The sequence below is a fragment of the Eublepharis macularius genome, chromosome 13 (genome assembly GCF_028583425.1).
Source record: "Eublepharis macularius isolate TG4126 chromosome 13, MPM_Emac_v1.0, whole genome shotgun sequence".
Classification (NCBI taxonomy): domain Eukaryota; kingdom Metazoa; phylum Chordata; class Lepidosauria; order Squamata; family Eublepharidae; genus Eublepharis; species Eublepharis macularius.
The window spans coordinates 60,058,810-60,082,725 of NC_072802.1; the positions used below are offsets into that span (position 1 = coordinate 60,058,810).

Sequence of the window (23,916 nt, forward strand, 5' to 3'; positions counted from 1 at the left end):
ATGCTTCCCAAACCAGTGGTTCGTGTAAGCCCGTTTTCCATGAACTTCCACAAACTGGTCTGCCGGTTCATTTGGTTCATGTTAAACCCCAATACCCCTGAAGCGGCAGGGAAAGGGGCATTTCCACCCCCAGATCAGCTGTTTGTCAGGGATCTCCTCACCAAGAAGCTGATCCAAGCCAGCGGGGATGAAATGCCCTTTCTGTGCTGCTTCTCAGCAGCACAGAAAGGAGCATTTAAACCCCACAAACCACGAACCGGTTCGTGAACTGGGGCAAGTTCGTGAAAGTTCGTGGTTCATGAAATGGGATGAACCACGAACTGCGCAGTTCATTTTTCCCCCAGGTTCGTGCCCACCTCTACTGGCGACCATAAACATTTAATGTGGCTAATTGCTAAAAAGGGAGAGAGCCCTAAGTACAGTTGTATGCTGGTTCTCTGTTATGAGGACAAAAGTTTAAAGCAAGTGAGTTCCGGTGGCATGCCCTTCCAAAAGGCTTTTTAAAATTGGCCATAAAAATGTACATTTCCCTCCAGAACAGGGCCTAAATGAAACCTGCACTGTTAATCATCCTGTTTGTATTCACTTTCACAAATGAAATGCATCTTGCTGGTCCTAAATGGTAATGGCTACAAGAGAGGATAATGCAAAGCCAGGATCAAGGAAAGTTTTATAATATAAATAATGTAAATAAAATTGTGTGTCGTTTTGTTCGTTAAGAGACTGTGGGTATTGATGCGTAGAAAGCTGAATTCAAGATGAGCTGCCAGAAGCCGATGCAAATGTCACATGATGCAGTTACAATAAAAATTAAATTCCAAAATGTGTATAGACACTTTTCTCTAGCCGAGGAATAACATTAATATGTAGATGTCATAAATATGTGCTCATTTGCCTCCCAAGTGCAAAAAAAAAATTTTCCCCAAAATTTTGAAATTCAGTTTCTGCCATCCGAAGTATCTGAAAAATTGTTTGCAAGCAGAAAATCAGATCATCTGCACGTTGCCACAGAGGAAAAATGGAAAATCTTTCTCACTCCTGCAAAAGAGAGTGTTGATTGTCTATTTGCATGCAGAAGATGTGAGCAATCCCATACCTTCTAGACTAGGAGTCTACAACCTATGGCTCTAAAGCCAAATGTGGCACTTCCAAAAATTAAAATCAGTTATTTCAGGTATATTAGTTGCTAAATAACCGATAAGTAAAGAGAATGGCAAAGGTTTTTATGGGACTAAGAGATGGTTTACAGAGGAGAAAATGATAGAGGTGACAGAGCCGTAGAACTGGTGAATGGTTTGAGAAGATGGAGCAGGAAAGTGGGCAGAAGGAAGAATATGATGGAGTGGGGGGGGGGGTGCCTGACCTGGGTGCTATTAGCAGGAGGGGTTGTATGGGATTAATAATAATAATAATAATAGCCAGGGGTCATTTTGTAGAAAAAGAGCTGGAGGAACTCATTAGGATAACTCATTAGCATATGCCACACTCCTTGACATCACCAGAAGTGTCATTAGCATAGCTGATTTGCATATGCCACATCCCCTGACATCACCTATCCTGGCTGTTTTGGACCCAATCCTGGCCATTCAGGGCCAAAATTGGGCCCAAAATGGCAAAAGGGGGCTGAAAAGGGGCCCAAAATGGTCAGGATTGGGCTGCTGCTGAGTGGGAGAGTGATCCACCACCTGTCAGAGGCCCGGTCTGGGCTGTTTCTGCCCCAATCCAGGCTGAAACGGGCCCCAAATGGCCAAGAGTTAGGTGGGCGGGGCCACCTGACATGTGACCTCTTTGGGGAACTGCCGGAACTGCGTTCCTGTGCGTTCCCCCTCAAAATGATCCCTGATAATAGCATTCGATTTACATACTGCCCTTCAGGACAACTTAATTCCCACTCAGAGCGGTTTACAGGGTATGTCATTATCCCCACAACAAAACACCCTGTGAGGTGGGTGGGGCTGAGAGAGCTCCAGAGAACTGTGACTAGCCCAAGGTCACCCAGCTGGATTCAAGTGGAGGAGTGGGGAATCAAACCCGGCTCTCCAGATTAGAGTTCCGCACTCTTAACCACTACCCCAAACTGGCTGGTTGGAGGGAGCTGGAGAGTGTTGAATTTTGCCTGTTGATTCAAAGTAAACAGTGACACTTGGCTGACTAGGCATATGGTTGACTGTTGAAAGCCTATAGGCAAATAAATAAGGTCAGTAAGTCTTTGGCTTGGGAAACTACTTCAGATTAAATTCTCTTCTTCTGTCTTAGATCTCAGCATATAGTCCAACATTTGCTGCAGAGAAATGCCTTTTTTGGTAGAGGCAACAGATTCTTTCTCTCTTTCTCACACATAGTTCCTATAAAGTTCTTAAAATCTATTTTCCAGTTATTTTATCTGCAGTTGCTGAAGTCTTTAACGAGATATTGGCACTTTGAACTCGTTGCCACAAGTGACAATAGATGGCCTTCATTATTGCATGGAAGTGTGTCTTGACAGAAGCAAGCCATTCTGAGCAAGCTATTTATTTGAGAGTCATACGAACGCAGTACTTATAACTCTGCTTTTAACAGTAAAAATAAAATAGTGTGAAACACTGCGGAAAATGGCTTCCTTCTGTTGGAATGAAAATGTGGGAGGATTTGGCAAGTTGCCATGAAACACAGGTCTTGAAATAGAAGGCAAATCTGTAGCTTGGAAATGGGAAGAGATCACTCTATCTTTAACAATGTTCTCGGGCCCATAAAAATAATTTAATTTGTTTTCAATAAAAACCTTTGGTCATCACTCACTGGGGCAAGGTTAAGTTAATTATTCAGCGCTGTTATGGAGTTCAGGTATCGATCCCCCCCCCTTTCCAAACCACCACCTCTACATTCTGAAAACTCTCAATACATGCAAACTGTCTGTAGCTGTGAAGCATATGGGAGCCTGCTCAGTTAGCCACATTCTAATCATTGTTTCGGCTGGAGGAAAAAGTAAGGCCAAGATGCAGTTTTATTACCAGCCATGTTCCCAGTGGGACGATGTAGGAAATATTTGAGAAAGCTTGCAAGGTTCTGATCTGTAAGGAACATTCGTTGTGCCGTCCAGACGTGGCTGGGATCTCTAAGCGCACTGCGGATATTGGAATTGGTTTTAAAGAAATGTATGCAATATTGCTACTCTGCTAAAAACACACTCTGCTACCACTATTCTCTCTTCACCTCCCCTTCCCTCCCTATAATACATGTGTTCATTTCTCCCTTGCACAGCTTTGCAGAACAGTTGACCTTTCACAACGGACAGGTCTGTCAGTGGCCATGGTGACTAAAGGGAATTTCAGCATTCGGAGGCAGTAAGCTATCCAGAATAACTGGCTGGCCACTGTGTAAGACAGGATGCTGGACTAGACGGAGCATCGGCCTGATCCAGCAAGGCCTCTTATGTTCTTACGACCTTTTTATCCATGTATTTTCTGTCTCATCACACCGTGCGATTTCGCTATTTCTTTCCCTTGTTCTACAGACATTATAAATTCTACATTTGTTTGCGCAAAAATAGAACACCATTTTGCATCGCATAATAAGTGAGGCTTTGGCTCAGTTCCTGAACCAAACAGATCACGCCAAGGACCGATTGGGTAAAAATCCCCCCCCCAATCTAGAGTTGAGGCCAATTTTTACCCAATTGGCTGCTGGTGCGATCCTGCACTTTTGCATTGCACTGGGAATGATGTTTCTTGCCTTCCCCCCTCCTTGCAAGCCTGATGAGAGGTGGAAGGGGGTGGAGGCTGGGAGCAAGGGATCCCGGGGTGGGGGAGAATGGGATCCCTATTCAGGAAGAATAATCATGGTTTGGCATGATGTCTCAATTAACAAACTAGTGTGTGGGCGTGGGGTGGATCCCAGCACTGAAGGATTTCTTTCAGTGGGGTATGACTTTATTGCCTATCTGCTCTTAGCACAGCCCTTCAAATGCTGTTCTTTCTCCTCCAGGAGCAGCATTTTGGGTTGGAGGGGGAGCAGAGAGGCAACCTGCGAGCAAACCATAATTTTCAGACGCTGACTTCATTGGCTTAGCAAACCATGACTTGTTCTCCCTGTGTTTTTTTTAGCATGATGCATGTCTGAATTGAAAAGCAATACTTGTGGTGTTGGCTCAGCTTCCAGGTTCCCAGCAGCATAGAGATGGGACTGCTTGGACAGGTGGGAAACAAGCAGATCGCAGCATGGGAGCAGGGAACCGTGTCTTGTAATGAGTTTTTTTTTTAATTTCTCTGCTTTTGAATGTATGAAAACCCTGTGTCTCTTGCCCTCTTCCTGAGATGCCTGACTTCCAATTCCTAATTAAAACTTGGGCATCTTTAGCGACGCCAACTGCTTGCCTTCGGAGGCATGCATCTCCCTGAGTCACGGAGGCAAAAAATATTTCTCCGAAACCCTGTTGATTTCAATATGGAGTGTCGTTAATGAGAACGGTAGGAACTTTGAGCTCCAGTTGAGACTAGGAAGCTGCATCCATGCAAATTTCCAAGTCGTATTGGCTCCTAATGTGTGCGTTTCATTTGCAGGCTGCTGCAGCATGACTTTTCACTGACACGCTCTGGAAGAAGCACAGCTTCCTCATGTGCATCCTTTTCTTTAAGTTTGACCCACGACCTGTTTCCAAAAATGCATACAGGTAATTTCAATTCCAAGTTACAGTTTCTTGTCTAAATGCTTACTGGTGCTGATGTATGAAAAAGGAATCACAGGGTTACTCGCTCTTTCCGGTGCCTAATACAAAGGAGATTGCAATCTGCCACATATTGTAGCTATGTTTGTAGTCTTTTTACTTGTACCTGTCAGGAGATGGGATTGTAGCCCCTTTCAAAGGTTGCCAACCTCCAGGTAGAATCTGGAGCTCTCCCACAATTTACAACTGATCTCCAGACCACAGAGCTCAGTTCCTGTGGAGATAATGGCTGCTTTGGAGGGTTGATTCTATATACCACTGAGGTCCGTCCCCTCCCCAGGCTCCATTCCCAAATCTCTAAGCATTTCCCAACCTGAAGATAGTAACTCTGTCCTTTTCTCAGGTTTAATGTGCTTGGTTGGGTTGGGCTTACCTTCGTTTGCTGTGGCCATGGGCCCGACTGTAGTGGCCCCTACACATGTTAAGTCTGCTGCACTTGGGCTCAATAACGTGTAAGCTATGAAATCTCATCGATCCTCTTTTGCCAGATAGTGCCAGTTTTTGAGCCTATGCATGTTGAACTGGTATAAGAGGAAGAACAGAGTGATTGGAGGCAGTCCAGGCAGCAGGGCATATGAGCGCAATATTGCTGCTTCTGCGTAGGCCGAGTACATCTATTTATAATACTTAAGCCTTCCCTTTATCATATGTGAGTTTCCATGGCGTTATCTCTATTGTATTTTCATCCTTCCCTTCTTCCAAGGTGGGGTCTGTGATTCTCCCTCCATTTCCTTTCTTAACAAGGGAAGTTAAGCTGAGAGTAACAGGACCAAAGCTATCTAGGGAGCTCTCACAGTTGAGCAGGGATTTGATCCTGGGAATCCCTAGTCCAGTATTGTTCATCTAACCTCACTTGACTGCAGCTGGCTAACTTCTTATATGACTCGCTTCCAGTGTTCAAAGTGCATCACCCACATTGCCGCGGTAAGCCATACAACGATCCCTGCAGGGTAGGCCAGCATTCTTCATGTTGTAGTCTGGGCTGGGGCCACAACGGAACAGCCCCCCTGTATATGCACATTTCATGGGATGTTTGAAAAGAGCTGTACCAGTACAGTCATACTTTTCTTTGTGGAGTAGTAACATCATTATGCATTTCACAGCATGGTGCTGAGGTCAGTGTCAAGGTAGGATCTGAGAGGCCCACCTTCAAATTTCCACTCTACTGCAGGAGGTCACTGGGTGACGTTGGAAAATAAAGCAAAAGACCAATAGCTCCTTAAGGACTTACAACATTTATTTCAACATGAGCTCTTGTGAGTCACAGCTCACTTCTTCAGATAGATACGTGAAAGAAAACCGTACTATGACTATTACGGAGAAGATTATCGAGGGAGGTCTTCCGCATGAGAATTCCCAGGATGATTTCCCTATTTATCTATTTGAAGAAGTGAGCTGGGACTCACAAAAACGCATAATGAAATAAATGTTTGTAGTCCCGAAGGTCCCTCTGGACTTGTGTTTTATTTTGTTGCAACAGACTAACACAACTACCCCTCTGCGTTCATCATAGGTGATCCTGGGCTTGTCATTCTCTCTCAGTCTAATCCGTCTCACAGTGTTGTTGCTGTGAAGATAAAATGGAGTAGGGGAGAATGATGTTGTGAACTAGTTTGTGTTCTCATTTGGGGGGAAACAGTATAAAAATTAAGCAGTTATCTGATATGAGAGCACATTCTTCTGTCGGTAATTTAATCTTATAGCCTGCCTCATGCTAAAGGTTTAGGGCAGATGACATTTTTTAAAATTCCATTAAGAGCAAAATCATGCTGGCTTGTGAGGCCGCTGCTGAACTCATTTCTCAGTGTGGGTGTCAGGTGCTAGTTTGACCTCTTTCAGGTCAAACCAGCACTTGAGTTACCCTGGGTCTGGGATCTCGCAGCCCAGCTACTGTTTTTAGAAAGCTGTGGGAAGGACCAGGTTGATGGAATTTGGGGTAGAGCTTTCAGTTTTTATAAAGCCTCCCCCTTACATTTCCCTCTTTGGTAAAGAGCTAGGGAGACGGTTAGCTCATGAAGCTGTTGTTCTTGATTGAATCTGATCTATATTTTATTCACCTTGCTTTGAGATCTGCAGGTACATCCAAACTCACAAAAGAGGATGTTGGGGAGAAAAAGCACTCGCAAATAGAATCTGTGTAAAGCGTCACATTCCGGTGCTAATCACTATAGAAACAGTCAGCGGAATACCAGACAGCAGCCATACCGAAACATGTGTCTGTTTTATGAAGTACCGTAAATATCTTTTCAAGTCAGAGGTCAATAAGATGGTGTTGGGCGCCCGAGCAGACAAAGGGAGGAAATTGACAGTATGAGCCCAAAGTGGATATTCCGCTCTGTGAAAGCCGCACAAACAATGAATTCCTCCGTTCTCTAGTAAATTCAGTCTCTTCTGGTTTTTCAGATAAAGAGGGTCTGCGAGGTCATGCAATTAACCGACTCTGGGCATGGTCCTGAAATTCTTCAAAATGGTTCTAAAATGCCCGTTAGAGATGTTTGGGCTGCATGTCTTTTACAGCTCTCAGCATCAGAATTTACAGCTTTTGCTCTGTTCCGTTAGTGATTCTCCTCGTCTCCCTTTCTAAGTTGGATGCACAACAGGTATCCCTTTAAGGCTGCTTCCACATGGTAACAATTATTTCTGCAGCTCTCACTGCTGTGAGTACAGAGTCATATGCCGTAGCAACAGAGCATCCACATGGCAGGTTTCTGCACGCTTTCTTTGCCTTGGCCCCCCACAGCCACAACTTCCTCTGCCACCAGAGGGCTTTTGGGGCTTTTTTTAAAAAACAAAAAACCTAGCAATTTCTAGATTGTTATAACAATCTATTCTGTGTTCTACTAGGTCCTTTAAAGCTTGTTCTTTAAAAAGGAATTTCCTACCTCTTTGTTGTCAAGATATAGAGAGTGCACCTTGTCCCTTATATCTCCACAATTAAAAGGGCTGGAGAGTTGAAAGCTAGGAATTCCCAGGTTCATGGCAATAGATATTTCCAACATTGTTGACTATAATGATTTAGCAGTTTCCACTTGGGGGGGGGGCGGAACCCTGAAACAGTCCTCCGGTGGGCAGGGGGTGGGTGGGAATGTAGCTATGAAGGCTAAGGAAAGGAAAAATGGTGCCGATGCACATGGGCCCTTAACCAGTGTACACCTTCCCATCCATACTTGATATAAAAGATCATACCAAACCAGATTTGGTAAAGAATGGATCTAAGCACAGGAAAACACAGAAAGTAGATGATTGGGGACTGCATTGTGTGACTGCTTCAGAAAAGCATACTCTGGTTTGGATGCCAAACCAGTACAAATTCTTCATGTTGAAGCAACTTAAATTTCTTATTTCCTTGGTAACAAGTTCTGGCTTCAGCAGTTGCCTCTTATAGCAGCCTATGGGTAGGGTACCCACTAAACTGTGCAGATAGGAAGCTTGTGTAGCAGAGCTAAGGAAGATCTCTGCCTGAGATCCCGGCAGTCAGAATAAATCATACGATGTTGAGTGGACCAAGCTCTATATAATTTAGCTTCTAATGTTCATATGTTGGCTCATCTTTATCTTTTGCTATTTAAACTGAATACAGCTGTATCAGGGTCAAAAAATCCAGCTTCTTTGATGTTTTCATATACCTGAAATCTTTAAGGAAGCTAACTTGATGAAACAGCTTCCTCTGAACTCATATGCTGAGTTTGGCTTGTTGTCCTGCTTATGCAAAAGGGAGACTTACGTGTTTGCTCTGAGAAGAAGCTAACTTTGCTAAACTTGTGTGTTTTTAATTGATTTATTTCCAAGTGAACTTTCTATTTCCATTACTGACAATTCAAATGACAGATCTTGTGATTTGAACTAATGCCTGGCTTATTTCTACATTTCTTTTCTTTGTCCCTGAGTTTGCTTATCATGATTTCATTTCGGTGACACTCCCCCCCCCCCCCCCGCGAGAGAAAAGTGGTTTTTTTGGGGGGGGGACAGCTTCTGTGTATTGATAAATGTTGGGGACTCTTGAAACTGGAAGAAACAAAGGCAAGTCTTTGTAACAAATGGCAAGAGAGAAGCAACCATGGGGAGTGGGGGGGTGGAATAAATGCAGAAATTGTTTGGCTCAGGTATAAGATGATAGAGATTTTGTGAAAAAGGAGAATCTGGTTTGTTAATTTCAAGTGGTGTGCTAGTGCACGCGCTGCTATTAAAATTAGAAATTCAGTCTGGGAACTAGCCCTGTCATCCCCACATACAAGATAATGAAGCTTCTGCTCAAAAGTTTCCTTCTGGTGATAGCTCCTAGTTTCTCCAGGACTTCATTGCCCCTCCATTGATCTTGGGTAGATTTGTTGTGTTGGAGAAAAGGGAAAGAGCTGCTATAGAAACATAAAAAGAGCTTTATAGATCACATTGAAGATCACATCAGTGGCCAGTTGGATGCCCCGAGGAATCCCAGAAGCAGGATATAAAGGCACCAGCCACTGTTGCTCCTGAGCAGCTGGTATTCAGAGGTACACTGTGTCTGGTCTTGGAGGTTCTATTTATCCATTATGGCTAATAGCCATCCTCCCTGAATAGATGAAGCGGGCCTGGTAAGCCCCCAGGTGCAAACACCGTGAAAACACCCACACCTGTTAGTTTGGATCCTGTTGTGGATACATAACACAGTTCCAACTTTGCTTTCCTTCTGCTTACAAAAACTGTAAAGCAGAGCAGCAAATTGTTCTTTCAACACAGTATACTGGCTGCTAAATTATCTACTCAGTCCGTGTTAGGCTGGTGTTCTGGAGCAAATACTAGGATCAGGGTTCATGATTTCACGCAATCTGCTTCTTGACAGAAGCGTCCCTTTGGCAGTTGGATCTGTACAAGCCACGAACAACTGCACTCAGGTGCTTAGAGAATCTGCAGTACCCTTCTTGCTCTTTCTCATCCATGTGTTGGGTATCCTATTTATTTATTTATTAAATTTATAGTCTGCTCTCTCTGCAAACAGGCTCAGAACAGATCACATCATTAAAAGACAGAAAATAAAACAGATAAAACTGTTAGCATAGAAAGCAGATACACACACACACACACACACACACACACACACAGAGATAGTATAGGAGATCCACGTGCCTAACCCACCAAAGGCCTGGCAGAACATCTCTGTCCTACAGGCCTGGCAGAATGACAGCAAGCCCTACTGGGCCCGAGTTGTCACGGACAGAGTTCCACCAGGCTGAGGCCAGGGCCGAAAAGGCCGGGTCCTGGTCAAGGCAAGACAGCCCTCCTTGGGGCCAGGGACTACCAGTAGATGTTTGTCTGCTGAACAGAGCACCCTTTGGGGAGCATGGGGTGAGAGATGGTGTAATGGGACGGTTGCCCGTGTCTAAAACCAAGCTTCAACTTGCCAGGAGAAAGATGGATCTCTCTCCAGGGAAGCTGAAAGCAGTTAGTCTTTAGACCTGTCAAACAGATAAGTTCTTTGAACCAGCTGTTTATCAGTACATTTATTTATATAGGGTTCAGTATTGCTTTGCAACTCCTTATCAAACACACAGACACCAATCTAGAGTTTATTTCACTTTATTGAAAATATACCCTAGATTTTTAATGACGCAAGTAATCAAAATATAAATGGCTATTAATATGAATCCTATAACAACAGAACATAGAAAGGCAATAAGAAATAAGTTCACTAACATTTCTCAATAAATCCTAAGTTTAACATTGCTCAAAGTTTCTATGAAATACATAGGTAGAAATAGGTTCTCACCTAGATTCTCCCAAGAGATCGCTTCCATCAGTACCCTGCTTATTCTTTCTGTGTTGGCAATTATATACCTAATCATATGCAAATATTTAGGGTCTATTCACATGATAGCACAAACAAATATTGATTGGTTTGACACTTCACTGAATATTCATAATTTCATAGTACAGCCTTCCAATTAGTTAAAAAATTATGTCATAATCTGATCTGCAAGAGAATACTATAAATCTCTGACAAGTGTCAAGAAAAAGTTAAGTTGGGCGATCACCATTGGTTGAATCTCTGATAGAGGAACATCAATCTCGGTAGAGTCCGCTATTTTAATTAATTGTCAAAGGATGAAAGCACACCTGCTGAATTACCTTACACATAGAAAAAATACACTGAAAATTCATGCAAAGTTTAAAAGTTCATCTAGAGAGTACAGAAGCTAGGCCTAGTATTGTTCAGTATTGATTATTGGCATATGATTTTAATCTATATTGGCATAACAACGGTCCCGCAAGTATGCTGGTCCCAGAAAGCTTTTTCCCATTGAAAGCTCAATGCCTGCCATGGGAGGGCCCTTCATTTGTTTCAGAGGCCTCCTCCCCCTCCCACAGCTCTGTCAGGAGCAAGAGGCACATTTTGTTTCTTCCCCACTCACCTGTATCATAAGTTGCGCATTCACTTTGTCCCATATAATTTAATAGGTGGTGACCAAGTTTGCTCCTTTTTCAACTTAACCCTGGATTCCATTTACTGTTGTACACCAAAGAGAGAGAATCCATAACATGGCTGTTACATAATTGACAAGAGAATCCTGGTTACCTGGATATTTAAAAGGAACATCTGTTTTTGACAAGGAAATCAAGGTGCTCTCTAATTTTGTCTTGAGTCCAGAGGTCCCTTAAAAACCAGCAAGATTTTCCGCGTGTAAGTGTTCAAGAGTCAAAGCACACTTCTTCAGATGTGAAGAAGGGAGCTTTGACACTTATCGCACTGGACTCATATTCTGATATTCTACTGCAGACCAACATGGCTACCTGTCTCTTAATTTTGTAGGTTCTATATATTGTACTGTTCTAACTACATTGTTCATAGTTTTTTTTTTTTTTAAAAATTACTTCATTTATACCCCACCTTTCTCCCCAGTGGGACCCAAAGCAGCTTACATCATTTTCCTCTCCTTCATTTTTTTCCCCTCACAACAACTCTGTGAGGTAGGTTAGGCTGAGTGTGTGACGGGCCTGAGGTCACCCAGTTGGCTTCCATGGAAGAGCAGAGAATCGAACCTGGGTCGCCAGAGCCTCGTCCTCCATTTTAGTCACTGCACCACCCTGGCTCTAGTTGCAGTAATTCAGCTTGAGTTTCAGAGAGAAAGGCAGGCTATAAATGAAGTGAATTATATAAAAAGACAGCTCTAAAACAGTCTGCTGCAGAGAGAAGGGGGAAATCCTACATTTGTTGAGTGTTCAAATTCCAGGAGGATCCGGCTTCCTCTACTTTTGTTCCAACTCTATATGTTTCCTCACCCCACAGTAGCTTGGGAGTGATTTTTCATGGGGGAAGCCCCCCCTTTACAGCTGCTTTGAAGTAAAATCAGAAGATCCAATCACAGATTTATATCACTGTATTTTGGGCCTGGGGCCTTTCGCCAAATATCTGAGAGTATATCTTGTACTTAGGATTCAGGTATATGAGATCATTGTAGATGAGATAATATTGCATGTAAGTTTTCATGCTGTGTATAAATAGCCTTATTGAAACGAGTGTGTAGAAATGTCCATGGATTCCTTTTTTTAAAAATACAAATTGCTATTTTTTTGTAAATACAGGTTTTAGATTTCAAAGCCATAATCTCATCATCTTTTTATGGCACTGAATTATATCACAGGAAATTGCTTCGATGGAATGACTTCTCATGTTTCCATCTCTCTGCCCCCACATTAAGAAGTTACATAAATCTTAACACAGTTGAGGTTATGGAGCTATTTTTAGGGTTCTATATAATTTATCCAGAGAGGGTTCTTGCTGCTGCTGCTTTCTGATACAGCCATTTTATGAAATAGAATTAAGATATTTTCAATTAACAGTCTGTGTTAAAAGGGGGGTTGGGGAGATGGAATGCCAGCTTTAAAGAGGTTTTCTGTCTAAACTGCATTGCAACTGGCAGACGCTCAACACTTAAATGTAGTATATAACTGATTTGAATTTCTGGGTCTCCGAAGGGGTACAAGGTGCTCACATTCCAATTTGTAACGTTAAATGTGGAGCCTACATACTTACTGCACTAATGAATCTGACAATTCTTAGTGCCCATTTAAAACCCTAATCTACATCTCACCAGCTTTGCCTGTCCATATCGATGTGGGATTGCCATACTTTTATGAACAGATTTTCCCAAATTTCCACTCTATGGAAGCTCATTCAGTAATTCAGCAGTGGGATCGGCTGCCTACGAACATGGTGGGTTCCCCCTCGTTGGCTGTCTTCAAGGAGTAACTGGACGAATACTTGTTGGGGATGTTTTAGGCTGCATTGGGCAGAGTGTTGGACTAGATGGTGTGTAAGGTCCCTTCCAACTCTACGATTCATTCAGAGGAATCCCGCTCATTGCATTATCTGTCTGTCACTGAGATACATGAAGACAGAGATGGGGCAAACAGCCCTCCCCCAACACGGCCACTTTTGCTAGTAAAAAAGACAGTGGATGAAGGTGGAAGCCCTCCACCTACCCTCGCAGTGCTTCAAAGTCAAACGGAGCACAGTGCAGGTGCCCTGTTCTTCTGCGGGACAGTGAGTCGGGGTGGGTACCTGCATTCTGGCTCACATAAGATGTAACATCTAGTTTGAGCCTCACTCTGTGAGTTTTTTTGTTCTACATGTGCTGTTTGAATATTGTGTGAGCAGATGAAAAAAAGTCCGTCTCTTACAGCAACACAGGAGTAAACTACATTTTTGCAGCCTTATGAGACTGGCCAATAATTGCTGCCTAAATCAGATATCTTGGGGAGGGGAGTGGGAGAACCAGACCTAGACTTACTGATAAGTGAGGCAAACAACAGTTTCAGGCCTCACAATAATATGGCGGGGGCGGGGGGGGGGATCACACACCTTAGCCTAAGCCTTCAATTACTGAGTGCCCAGACTCAAGCTGACTATGTTGCAAATTTATATTTTGAGCGTCCTGTCCTTGAGAATAATGCAGAATTTATCATATGCAGCCTTGTAAACTCACATAATTTAAGGCCTTATAACCCAGCCCGGGGGGCAACACAAGGCCGTGGCTCCCTGTTGGAGCACCTGTTCTGCATGCAGAAAGTCCCCTGCTTGCTCCTTGCAGTGCGAGGACTGCAGAAGCTGGGAAAGATGCCTCTCTGGCAGACACTCTGGAGAGCTGCTCCATGTCAGAACCTGTGCTAGAAGGTTTTTTGGTCTGTGAAAGGCAGCTGGGTTCGTTTATGTAGAAAAATATACATCAGACGTCACAATGACTGGCGCAAAAGGCACATGAAAGAATGCTGCAGTTAATGTGAACTAAAAAAAAACCCCTTCAGTATAATTGTACCATGCCGCTACCGATGTACAGTGTCCAATCTGTTGGGGAGCATGCAAGTATTGCATATTTATCTGTTTGCATAAGCTGAATTGCACAAGCATGTAGAAACAAACTCAGGTATCTAGGAGGTAACCTTTGTGTTTTTATGTATTTTGAGGTTAAGTGGGTTCTGTTCAGATTTTCAGAGTGGGAGAGTTAGGAGCATATTTCTCCACTCTTGTGAGAATTATTAAATATTTGGCAATTGTTAAGGCTGGTTCTTCCAACGAAGGCTACATCATAACATTAACCCGCCTTTCTGCTCTTATTTGTTCGTCTCCGCTTTCCTGCTTCCCTGGATTAAATGGATTTGACACACAGAAGTTGTTTTGGAATAATGCATTCTTCCATTGATTCATTTGGACAGAGTATGAAGAAAAATAATCTCACAAACATGACGAATTGTCTCATGGGGTGGGGGGTGCTGATGAGGCAGATCGAAGAGCCCTGAGCCTTCTGTGCTGCCAGAAAGTTTTTTAAACAAATAAAACCTGCAGTCTGAGCTTTGGTTGGCATGGCTGGCTGATAAACAGGTGGTGGCTTTTGCTTCTGCAGTAGGCGCACGTGCCCTGTATCAGAGCATAACTGGACCACAGCTCCAGAGTTCTTGGGCTTTTGCTATACTTAAGGGCTCCTTGTTGTAGGGCTACTGCTCGGGTTTTTCCGGGCACCCGTTCACCTATAGCTTCACAACGAATCAGCAAAAGGATTGGTGGATGTTCTTCATGCAGTTGATGGGATTTCAGGCGCCCTGGAGGTACAAAAAGTGTGCCATAGGAATCCATTCAGTCTCGCCTACACAAATGGAGCAAAAAAAGAAGAAGCGGCCAGTCTATACCTTTCTCAGGAAACACGGAGGCATTGTTCATATCGATTAGGTTGGTCTTGTCTGCCGATGCCGCCGTCTGTAGACTTCCCTCTGAAAGGCTACATTTGGTAAAAGCATGTTGATGACAATTCAGAAGCTAGCGCTGGAATTGCACCCCCTCTTCACCTTGTAGATGGGGCATTGGAACCTGATTGATACATACTGGAGAGCCTCCTGTAGGTGACCACACTCTTCCCCTTCCCCTTGGCCAGTGGGGTAGATCCTTATACCGAGGCGTATCCTGCATGGCTTCCTCTGTATTCTTCTTAAATCTTGCCTAGAGTACTGCGCATGAATTGTAAAGAAAGGTGATACTGAAATTCCTCACCTTAGCTGCAGGCCTTTTTGAGAAAATTCTGCCTCCCCCCCACCCCACCCCACAATCCAAATTCAAAATGAAATCTTACCAGAGGCCCCCCCCCTACAGGGTTCATCTTTGGAGATATTTTGGGGGCTTGCTGGGTGAAAGAAAGAATGGGGAATAACTCTAGAGTCAGAGGTGGTAGGTACTGGCACACCAAGCTCTAATTGAGATTAAAGATACTTTACTGAATGTAAAACTGGTTTAGATCATTGATTAGAAATGCATCGCCATTGTAGCCAAAGACCGCTCTCGCCATGAATTAATGCCAGCTTTATGGTCTCTTCTAGATCATCAAAATTACTTCATAATGGCCAAATATATTAAAACTAATTGGCTTAAGAAAGGAGACTGCTTCAGAGGTCACCCTTAAATATAAGAATCAGTGTTTCTTGATGAACTTCTTGCATTAAGCCTGAATACTTTGGTATGTACACTTGATTGCTTGGGCTGGGAAAAGGCTGTATTGAGGCTTTTCATTAAGTGTTCAATAGTAAAGTGAACAAACCCAAACCTTTCTACCTATGTACCTGTCAGATCACAACTAATTTCTGGGAACCCCAGCAAGGAGCTTTCAAGGCAAGTGAGAAACAGAGGTGGTTTGCCATTGCCTTCTTCTGCAGAGGCTTCCTTGGGAGTCCCCATCCAAGTATCGATCCTGCTTAGCTTCTGAGATCTTATGAAATCAGTCCGTAGTATGCTGCCTTTTCTCCAAACTTTCCTACAAGGAGGAAAATATATTTCACGTTGAGCAGAAATGTTGCATTTTAAACTTGGATCCTATGACTGCAACTATGCAATATCCTTTACCTCTCAGGCTGTACTCCAGTATGGTTCAGGCCTTCATAATCTGCTAACTGGAGTACTGTAATACAGTCTGCATGTGGTGTTCCTTGAAGATTGTTCAGAAGTTCCAAATGGTCCAGATTGGCTTCTAGTATTAGTTGTCAAAAGGATATGTAATTCTGATTATATGGGAAAGATCAGGGCTTTTTTTCAGGGGGAACGGAGTTCCGGAACCTCTTGAAAATGGTCACATGGCTGGTGGCCCTGGCCCCTGATCTCCGGACAGAGGGGAGTTTAGATTGCCCTCCCCTCTGTCTGGAGATCGGGGCGGGGCCACCAGCCATGTGACCATCTTCTCCGAGGGCAACCCACTGAGTTCCACCACCTCTTTTCCCAGAAAAAAAGCCCTGGGAAAGATACTCTCTTAATTGTTAAGATGTGACCCTTTAAAGTATCCTGAATTTAGCCTGAAAGCATGCAAGCCATCAGCGGATATGTAATTCTGATCTTGTAGTAGCTCCACTGTTGGCTGCTGTTTAAAATTAAGCACAGAGAACCTTCTAATTGTTTCCCTATTTCTTAGATTTCCAGCCTTTGCAGAAAAGCTTTCATCTATACTGGTTCCCCAAGCTGCAGAATGATCTGCCCTTTAAACTTCATCAGTTGCAAGTCCGCGGCCCTGCAGCTGAGGCCCTGAAGAACTATTTATTTACAACTGGTATATTTGATGTACCTCCTTACTTATTGTAATGGCTGTGGCACAGTTCTGCTTATCTTAGTGAGATAGACCTGTGTACAACCACCCAGTTTTGCAAAATTAATGGCATCGGAAAGGAGGGAACAGCAATTGCTGCCAGTGGTTCCTACTTTGCCCTTAATGGTGTTCTCCAGAAAGTGTATGGGTGGCAGGATGCACCTGCTGTTATTATTGATATTGTTTATTGTTTTAATTATCATTTACCCTGGGGGACTGTTGAAAGGAGTGTGAATCTACCAAATAAATAAATCGACTAGAGGCTGCATGGAGTCTGTCCATCTCAGTGGGAGCTTTCAGCTCAGCCAGGCTTGACTGCCACCCTCAAGTGGAGATGATGATTTCCATTGATCTGGGCTAGAAATTCCAGACAAGGATATTGCTGCCAGTATTCATGTAGTCTGACTCCAGAGTGGAGTTGCAGGCTCTGTTGTATGCCTGAGGGCTGGTGATATACAGGAGGAGGGAACTCTTGGGCTGCATTTCAATCTCTTTGATTGACTGGGTTTGTTCCAACTCAATGCACAGTTTCTATTGATTCCCCCTTCCGGACTTTACTTAAGGGCTGCTATCCTCCAACATTTCATGGAGCTCAGAGGGCTGCAGTGGAAGGGGAAACAGGGAAGTTCCATTCTGCCACTGGAAAACTTAGTCTGGATCCAGTCCACTGTTACCCAATCGCTGCTGATTCTGTTCCTGGTATACTGAATTATGCTGACTCCTTAATGGTAAACAGCAACTATTTATTTAGATTATATATTGGCTGCTTCTTCCAAAAGAGGGTTAAAGCAGTATACAGTATACAGAGGGTTAAAGCAGTATGAAAATTAAAAATACACTTATGGCCATTGAAAAACCAATGTATCTAATAAAAATAAGTGCCAGCCAGCAGGAGAAAAGCACATTAAAATCCCTCGGGCCAGCAGTCAATCAAATACATGAGTTAAAATTATTTAGCAGCAGTAAGTAAAACAACAAGCATTAATGAAAACAAGTTCAGTTGCTGCCAGTAAAACTTTACAAGGTATCAGGAGCACAAAACCGAAACAAAACACAGTGTTACATAGTCAAAAAATGCTTGGGCAAAAAAAAAGTTTTGGGTGTAAGGTAAAAATATAAGAGTAGGTGCCCAGGAAACTGCTGGAAGAAGGCCATAATCAACTCGAACGGTTCACGTAATAACCGGTAGTCCGTTTTGTCCGGCATCTTGTTCCTAACAATAGCCAAACCATTGCCTAAGAGGTCATAGAAGCAAAGGCCTTCCCCTGATGGTGTCTCCTAGCCCTGATATTTGGAGGTTTACTGCCTCTGAACTAGTCTTCATGGCCAGCAGCTGCTGAAGGACCTCTCCACTGTAAATCGGTCCAGCAGCGAATTCCACAATGTCATCGTTCTTTGAGTAACAAAGTACTTCCTAATGTAAAGTAGCACGTTCTTACAGAAGGGAGCGGCACACAGATCAAGTCTTTAGAAGCCAATTTTAATTGGCAGGCACGTTCCTATGAGAGAAGGTAATCCTTAAAGTGTATTGGTCAGTTCCGTACACTGACTTGTATGCAGTGACCAGTTCTAAATAACTGTGTAATATTGAGAAAGATGATACACATTCATGTCATGCCAGAGGTTCATCTGACAGCGCTGAGGCAGTAGCAGTGTGTATGTGTATATCAAAAACTTTTTAAAGTAGATGATGTGGAAGTTTTTCAGAACTGCTGCATCAATATTGGTGAGAAACTTAACTACATATTCCGGTTGGCATTCCAGCAAGAAGGCAACGTTTCCCTCTTTGTTTTAACAGCCAAGCCGAACTCAAAGGCCAGGAAGCTGGAGTGTGTGGATTGTGTTCCTCTGAGGCCTCTGGCTCTTATTGACTCTTCTTATACTATCCTCTTTTTGGGTCTCTGCATTTGTAGATTGCATTTCTATAGGCCTTTAAACCTTGGAGAAACGTGACCCTTCCTTCTGCTTCTAGAGATTTCATGTTCAGCCGTGGACTGAATCTCCACGTGAGCCAGACCTTTTCTCCTTCACCCCCCGGCAGATAAATGTAAAGAGAGAGCACATACCCAGCACAAACTCTACAGCATGCCTTGTTTGATTGCGCACAAGATTATGGAAAGGCAAAGGGTGTAGAGAGAAAGAAGTAAAGGTCACAAGGGTTGAACACAGGCAGATGGAGTTTTGCACTAGCTTAGGCTTTACTTCAGTTGGGAAGGAGGGCTGACTTCCAGACCAGGTATGATCGAGATCTCCGTCCATAAAAGGTAAAATGCCAATATGTGCAGTGCTGGTTCAGTTCATAGTTGAGTGGGGATGGTAAGAGAAGGTTCAGCCCTCTCTTACCAATGCCCTACAGTTTCACAGATAGCAAGCCCCTCTACCTTCTGTTGCTGTTAGTACTTTGGAGGTGAAAACTGATAATAACACTTTGCACTTTAAAAGGTGCCTGTTGCACGGTTCTGATAAATCGGTAATGACACAGGGCAGTAGTGAAAGCATGCAGAAGGAGAAGTGGTAAAATCCTTCTCGCAGTCCAAATCAAGGACCACACAATATGTGGTGAGCCATTTAAGCATGGTCTGTGATCTTGTTCATATCTGGTTCATCCCTAGGTGGTGAAGCTTTCATGGGAAAGAGAACTTTGTCGGGGGGAGCTGGGGACGTTCCGCACAGTATGGATGACGAGAGAGGTGATCTGTACAAATGGCAGTGAATCTGGTTTCAGTGTCGACTTTATAGATACGGTTGGCATCAGAACTGAGCTACTTAGCATAGGCCCAGAGGACGAGGAAGAATCGTGCCTACCGAAAACGACGAACAGCACATTTCACCCAACAATGTATATTGAATTAGATTATCTGTTCTGTTATTGTTGCACCTCAGTAGATCTTCCCACCATTTGTCAGTAGCCGAAATGAAACCTTCATTACAGATTCAAAGACTGCAGAATTCCTCTCTGGGTTCGTATTTAGGATCTGCATATAGAAAAGGTAGCTAAACTGTGAAATGTGCATCAAGACAGCCTGTTTTTCCAGTTTTATCTGTAGCATATGCAGAAATGTGGAAGAGACAGCATGTTAAGGTGGGGCTTTAACCAGAGGTCTTAATGGAGGAGAGAGATGTGGAACATGGAGAGAAACTCCCTCTATTCATTGTTACATCCCAGAGTACTTGCACCCCAGGACCTTCAGGGGAAGATCCCTGGCTTCTCTGTTGCAACCAGTTCATATCCAAGAGCCAGAGATTCAGCTGGGTTAGCCCCACCACCACCAGTGTGGTCCCTGCCATCACCAGTTTCCCCCAGGATCAAGGGAGGCAAAGAGCCGGACTTGAGACTTCGACTAGGTGGAAGACTGTACTCTTGATAGCCTGGAGTCTTTCCTGCTCTGGCTGCCCACAGAAGGAAGTCCTGGCAGGATCGGGGACATACCTCTCTCTGCAGATGACTCCCTTATAATTCTTCAGCAGAGCCTCTGCCATTGTGTTCCAACAGCAGTTCAACTCAGCTTGTATTTGTGCTGGACAGCTCCCTGTTTCAAAGGCTTCAACTCCTATGCTGAGGATCCCCGGCCTGATCACAGCTGTCTGCTGCAGACCCCGTGCCCCTTTTTTCCCTGGCTGGCCAGGTAGAAGATGTGGAACACATAGAGGCAGTACAGCTGAATAAAATAATTTTTCTTCCCGTGGAAGCATTGTTCTTTTGCTTTTTTTTACTCCAGATATGAAATGATTCGAGAAACTCTCAGTATTTCCTCTCTTCTTGTAAACATGCAAGAAGTAGAAGTGGAGACATGATTTTCTTATCTTTGGAGGGATCTTTTTTTTTTAAAGAATTTTTTATTGGATGGGTTTACAAACATAAACATAAAAATCGTTATCATTATCCACCCCATTGCATTTTCCCCGTCCTTTCCCCCCCTCCCCCCCTTTTCTGGTGACTCCCAGCAGTTTTCCATACCCAACTTAATCTAAAAAGTATATCATATAAATTCTTAAAATCTATAATGTATATCTTTGGAGGGATCTTTATAGTCCAGAAATTTGAATCGTCCCAAACCACGTGGCATCTTGATTATGTAAAGCAGTTGTATTTCCCTGTGCTTCTCCTTCAGGCTTATCCTAGCAGCAAATAGAGATGAATTTTATCTAAGACCATCAAAATCGGCAGACTTCTGGGACAGCGGCAATGAGATCCTTAGTGGTATGTAATTCTTTCTTTGATTATCTTTTCCTCTTTTATTTATCTCCATCAATTCTGAGAGTAGCTTTCAGAATATGTGCCTATCATCTGTTGAAGAAAAAGTCGTACGGTAACCACAGGTGCCATTTTCTGAAATGATTTAACTTGGTTTAAGATACTGTGGAGTCCTTAGCAGAGCTACACCCTTCTAAGTCCACTGTGTTCAGGACTGCAGTGTAAGAAGAAGGGCTTCTTGTGGTAAGGGGCCTTAAGCCAGGGGTCGCATACATGCTTCACATCCAGGAAGTCCCAGGTTCCACCTCCAGTAAAAGTGTAGCTGGTGTCTGGAAAGACGTTTCTCTGCCTGAGCCTTTGAAGGCTTGCTGAAGGGCCTTGAAAGTTTGACGGCCCAAATGGTCTGACTTGGTATAAGGCAGCTTCATACGTTCACATATGCATGGTACACAGTTTTGGCCGGAATAGCAGAGAGAGGCACTTTTTAAAAGTTTGTGTGCGAACCTAGCTTCCCCCATTAATAGTCTAAGCGTTGATAAATAGTTTACTAGTTTGAGCTGAAGGAGAACAGCTTCTGATGCTTTTTTACTCTTTTACTAATAAAGAGCAGTGTTGCATTCCTGACCAGTAATGCAGAGCTTCCTCTTCGGCATTCTTACCCTTTTTTGTCAGGAGACCCTAGTCTGGCAGTAGCCCCCAGAGGGACAACTCTTTCTGCAGACCAATGCCTACTGGGCATTGAGGTTCCCCAATCAACATGCCTCTGATGAAGCGGGCGCTGTCTCACCCAAGTTCTAGTCTTTTACAGTGAAATCCTAAGAAGAGTTACCCCAGTCTAAGCCCATTGACGTAAGTGGGCTTAGACGGGAGTAACTCTTCTTAGGATTGCAATATAAATGTTAGAGGACTTTGTGGTTGTTTTCCGGAATAGTGTGGTGTCTCACAAAGTGGGCTTACTTCATCACTGATCTTAAAACAACAGTTGTCTGGATAAGCTGGTAACCCCTAAATGGTGGCGCCCTCCTTGGGCAGTCCACCCTGTAGCCCCCAACATGGAGAGGTCCTCTCGGGCCATGATCCTGCCCTGTCTTGATTCTAAATTCTTCCTTCACGTGAGTCGCCTGCCCCAGACTGCCAATTCAGACTTCCTTGGCCCCAGAGATGCCATTTGCTCCATGTTCCCCTACTTCCATGGGGCTGTGATGGGCTACCCTCACGTCACTTCTGGCCCAGCTATGCAAACCAGTTTGGTGCAGTGGTTAAGAGTGACGGGACTCTAATCTGGAGAACCGGGTTTGATTCCCCACTCCTCCACTTGAAGCCAGCTGGGTGACCTTGGGTCAGTCACAGCTTCTAGGAGCTCTTTCAGCCCCACCCACCTCACAGGGTGATTGTTGAGGAATAATAATAACATACTTTGTAAACTGCTCCGAGTGGGTGTTAAGTTGTCCTGAAGGGTGGTATATAAGTTGAATGTTGTTGTTGTTATTACTGGGCATAAGCACTTGCCAGGTAGGACTGTGCAACATATATTTACTTAGTGTGTATATACCTTGCTGTTGCACTATAAATAAAGATGCCAAGGTGGCTAAAAAGATACTGGTAGGCCTGTCAGCTGATTAATAACCTTTAGTTGGTTAGCTGCGTGCCTTTTCATTGACTAAACAATCAAAGCTGCATAAATTTGCATATGAATAAACAAACAAGGGTTCTGAAGAAAAGGGCATCCTTTGCTTTTCCTAGCAGGCACCGTCTCAGAAGAGGCATTCTTGTCTCTTGTACGAGAGAGGAAGAGGAATATCTTTTAAAGACATGCCTCTTTAAAAAATACCCATGAATTTGTAAAGCGCCACCATTTAAAAAAATAACAATTAGTAAGTATTAACAAGTAAGAAACCAACATTAAAAGCAACATTTAATAAGAAATCTGCTGCCCTGTTGAAAGTGGGCACCTTTTTAACCAATCGAAAGACTTGTTGATTAAGTTTTGCAGACTTTACTTCTTAGCATCCTGCCTGGAAGCTTGTAAAACTTAGCCAGCTTGTTGTCCACTTGCTTCTCTGTTTAAAGATTTATCTTTCATCTACATAACTTCACAACCGTCACTGTGTGCATAAATAAAAATGAGGCTTGGGAAGATGGAGCGCTTTGCAAAGACTCTTCTCTTATGCTTGATGTTGTTGTCGTTGGCAGGGGGAATTGCACATATAAATCACACTCCCTGCACTGCAGTTCCTTTTGCGTTCTGAAATTCTGGCTCTTGTTCAGGATTCTTGCCAGATCCTTTGCATAGCTATTTCTCCTTTTATATGGATGCGGGGAGGAACATGCTATGTGCTTTGTGCCAAAAAAACTTGATTTTAACTGTCAGCCTGTAAAATGGAGAGATACTTAACCCCGGTTTTGATGTGGTATTACCCTTCTCTCCACTTTTCTATGTGTGTTTCTATGAAACAAGAGCGTGTTGAATTAAAAATATTCTTTAAGGTCTTTTAGTAGTTTGGTTTCATTATTAAGTAAGCTCAGGGCTATATAATAATGCCTTCTTTCACGCCTCAAATGAAAATAGACAGAAGCAAATGCAATAAAACAGTCTTGCATCTCTTACGCCTGAATGCTGATCTCTGGGTGCTTGCATTGGTGACATTTGCTGGCAACCGAGAGAGACGTGAGCATATGAAGTTGCCTGATGCCAGAGTTTAGGATAGCTATAGACCCCTCTGGCTAGGAGCAGCTGTCCAGGGTCTCAGGCAGAGAAAGGGCTTTTCCAGTACCTGCAGCCTGATATTCTTAACTGGATATGCCAGGAAGATCCTGGAAGTCACCGCTAGCTGGAGTAAATAATACTGTTTTTACTCAATATAAAGCACTTTCCTATGATTTTTGACATGATACAGGATATATATACACACACACACACACACACAGGG

At 43.5% G+C, this 23,916-nt stretch overlaps 1 protein-coding gene across 8 annotated transcripts in view; it reads left to right on the forward strand.

The window, feature by feature from the left end:
• The window catches only part of TANGO2 (transport and golgi organization 2 homolog), a 98,437-nt gene that overhangs the window by 25,717 nt on the left and 48,804 nt on the right, over positions 1–23,916 (forward strand). For 7 of the 8 annotated variants that reach the window (XM_054996792.1, XM_054996798.1, XM_054996797.1 and 4 more), the window contains 2 exons: positions 4,539–4,648; positions 20,904–20,992. In XM_054996792.1, the coding sequence (XP_054852767.1) occupies positions 4,593–4,648; positions 20,904–20,992 (145 nt within the window). In that variant the 5' untranslated portion in view covers positions 4,539–4,592. The remainder of the gene's footprint in view (positions 1–4,538; positions 4,649–20,903; positions 20,993–23,916) is intronic. The other variant, XM_054996800.1, reaches the window with a different exon arrangement.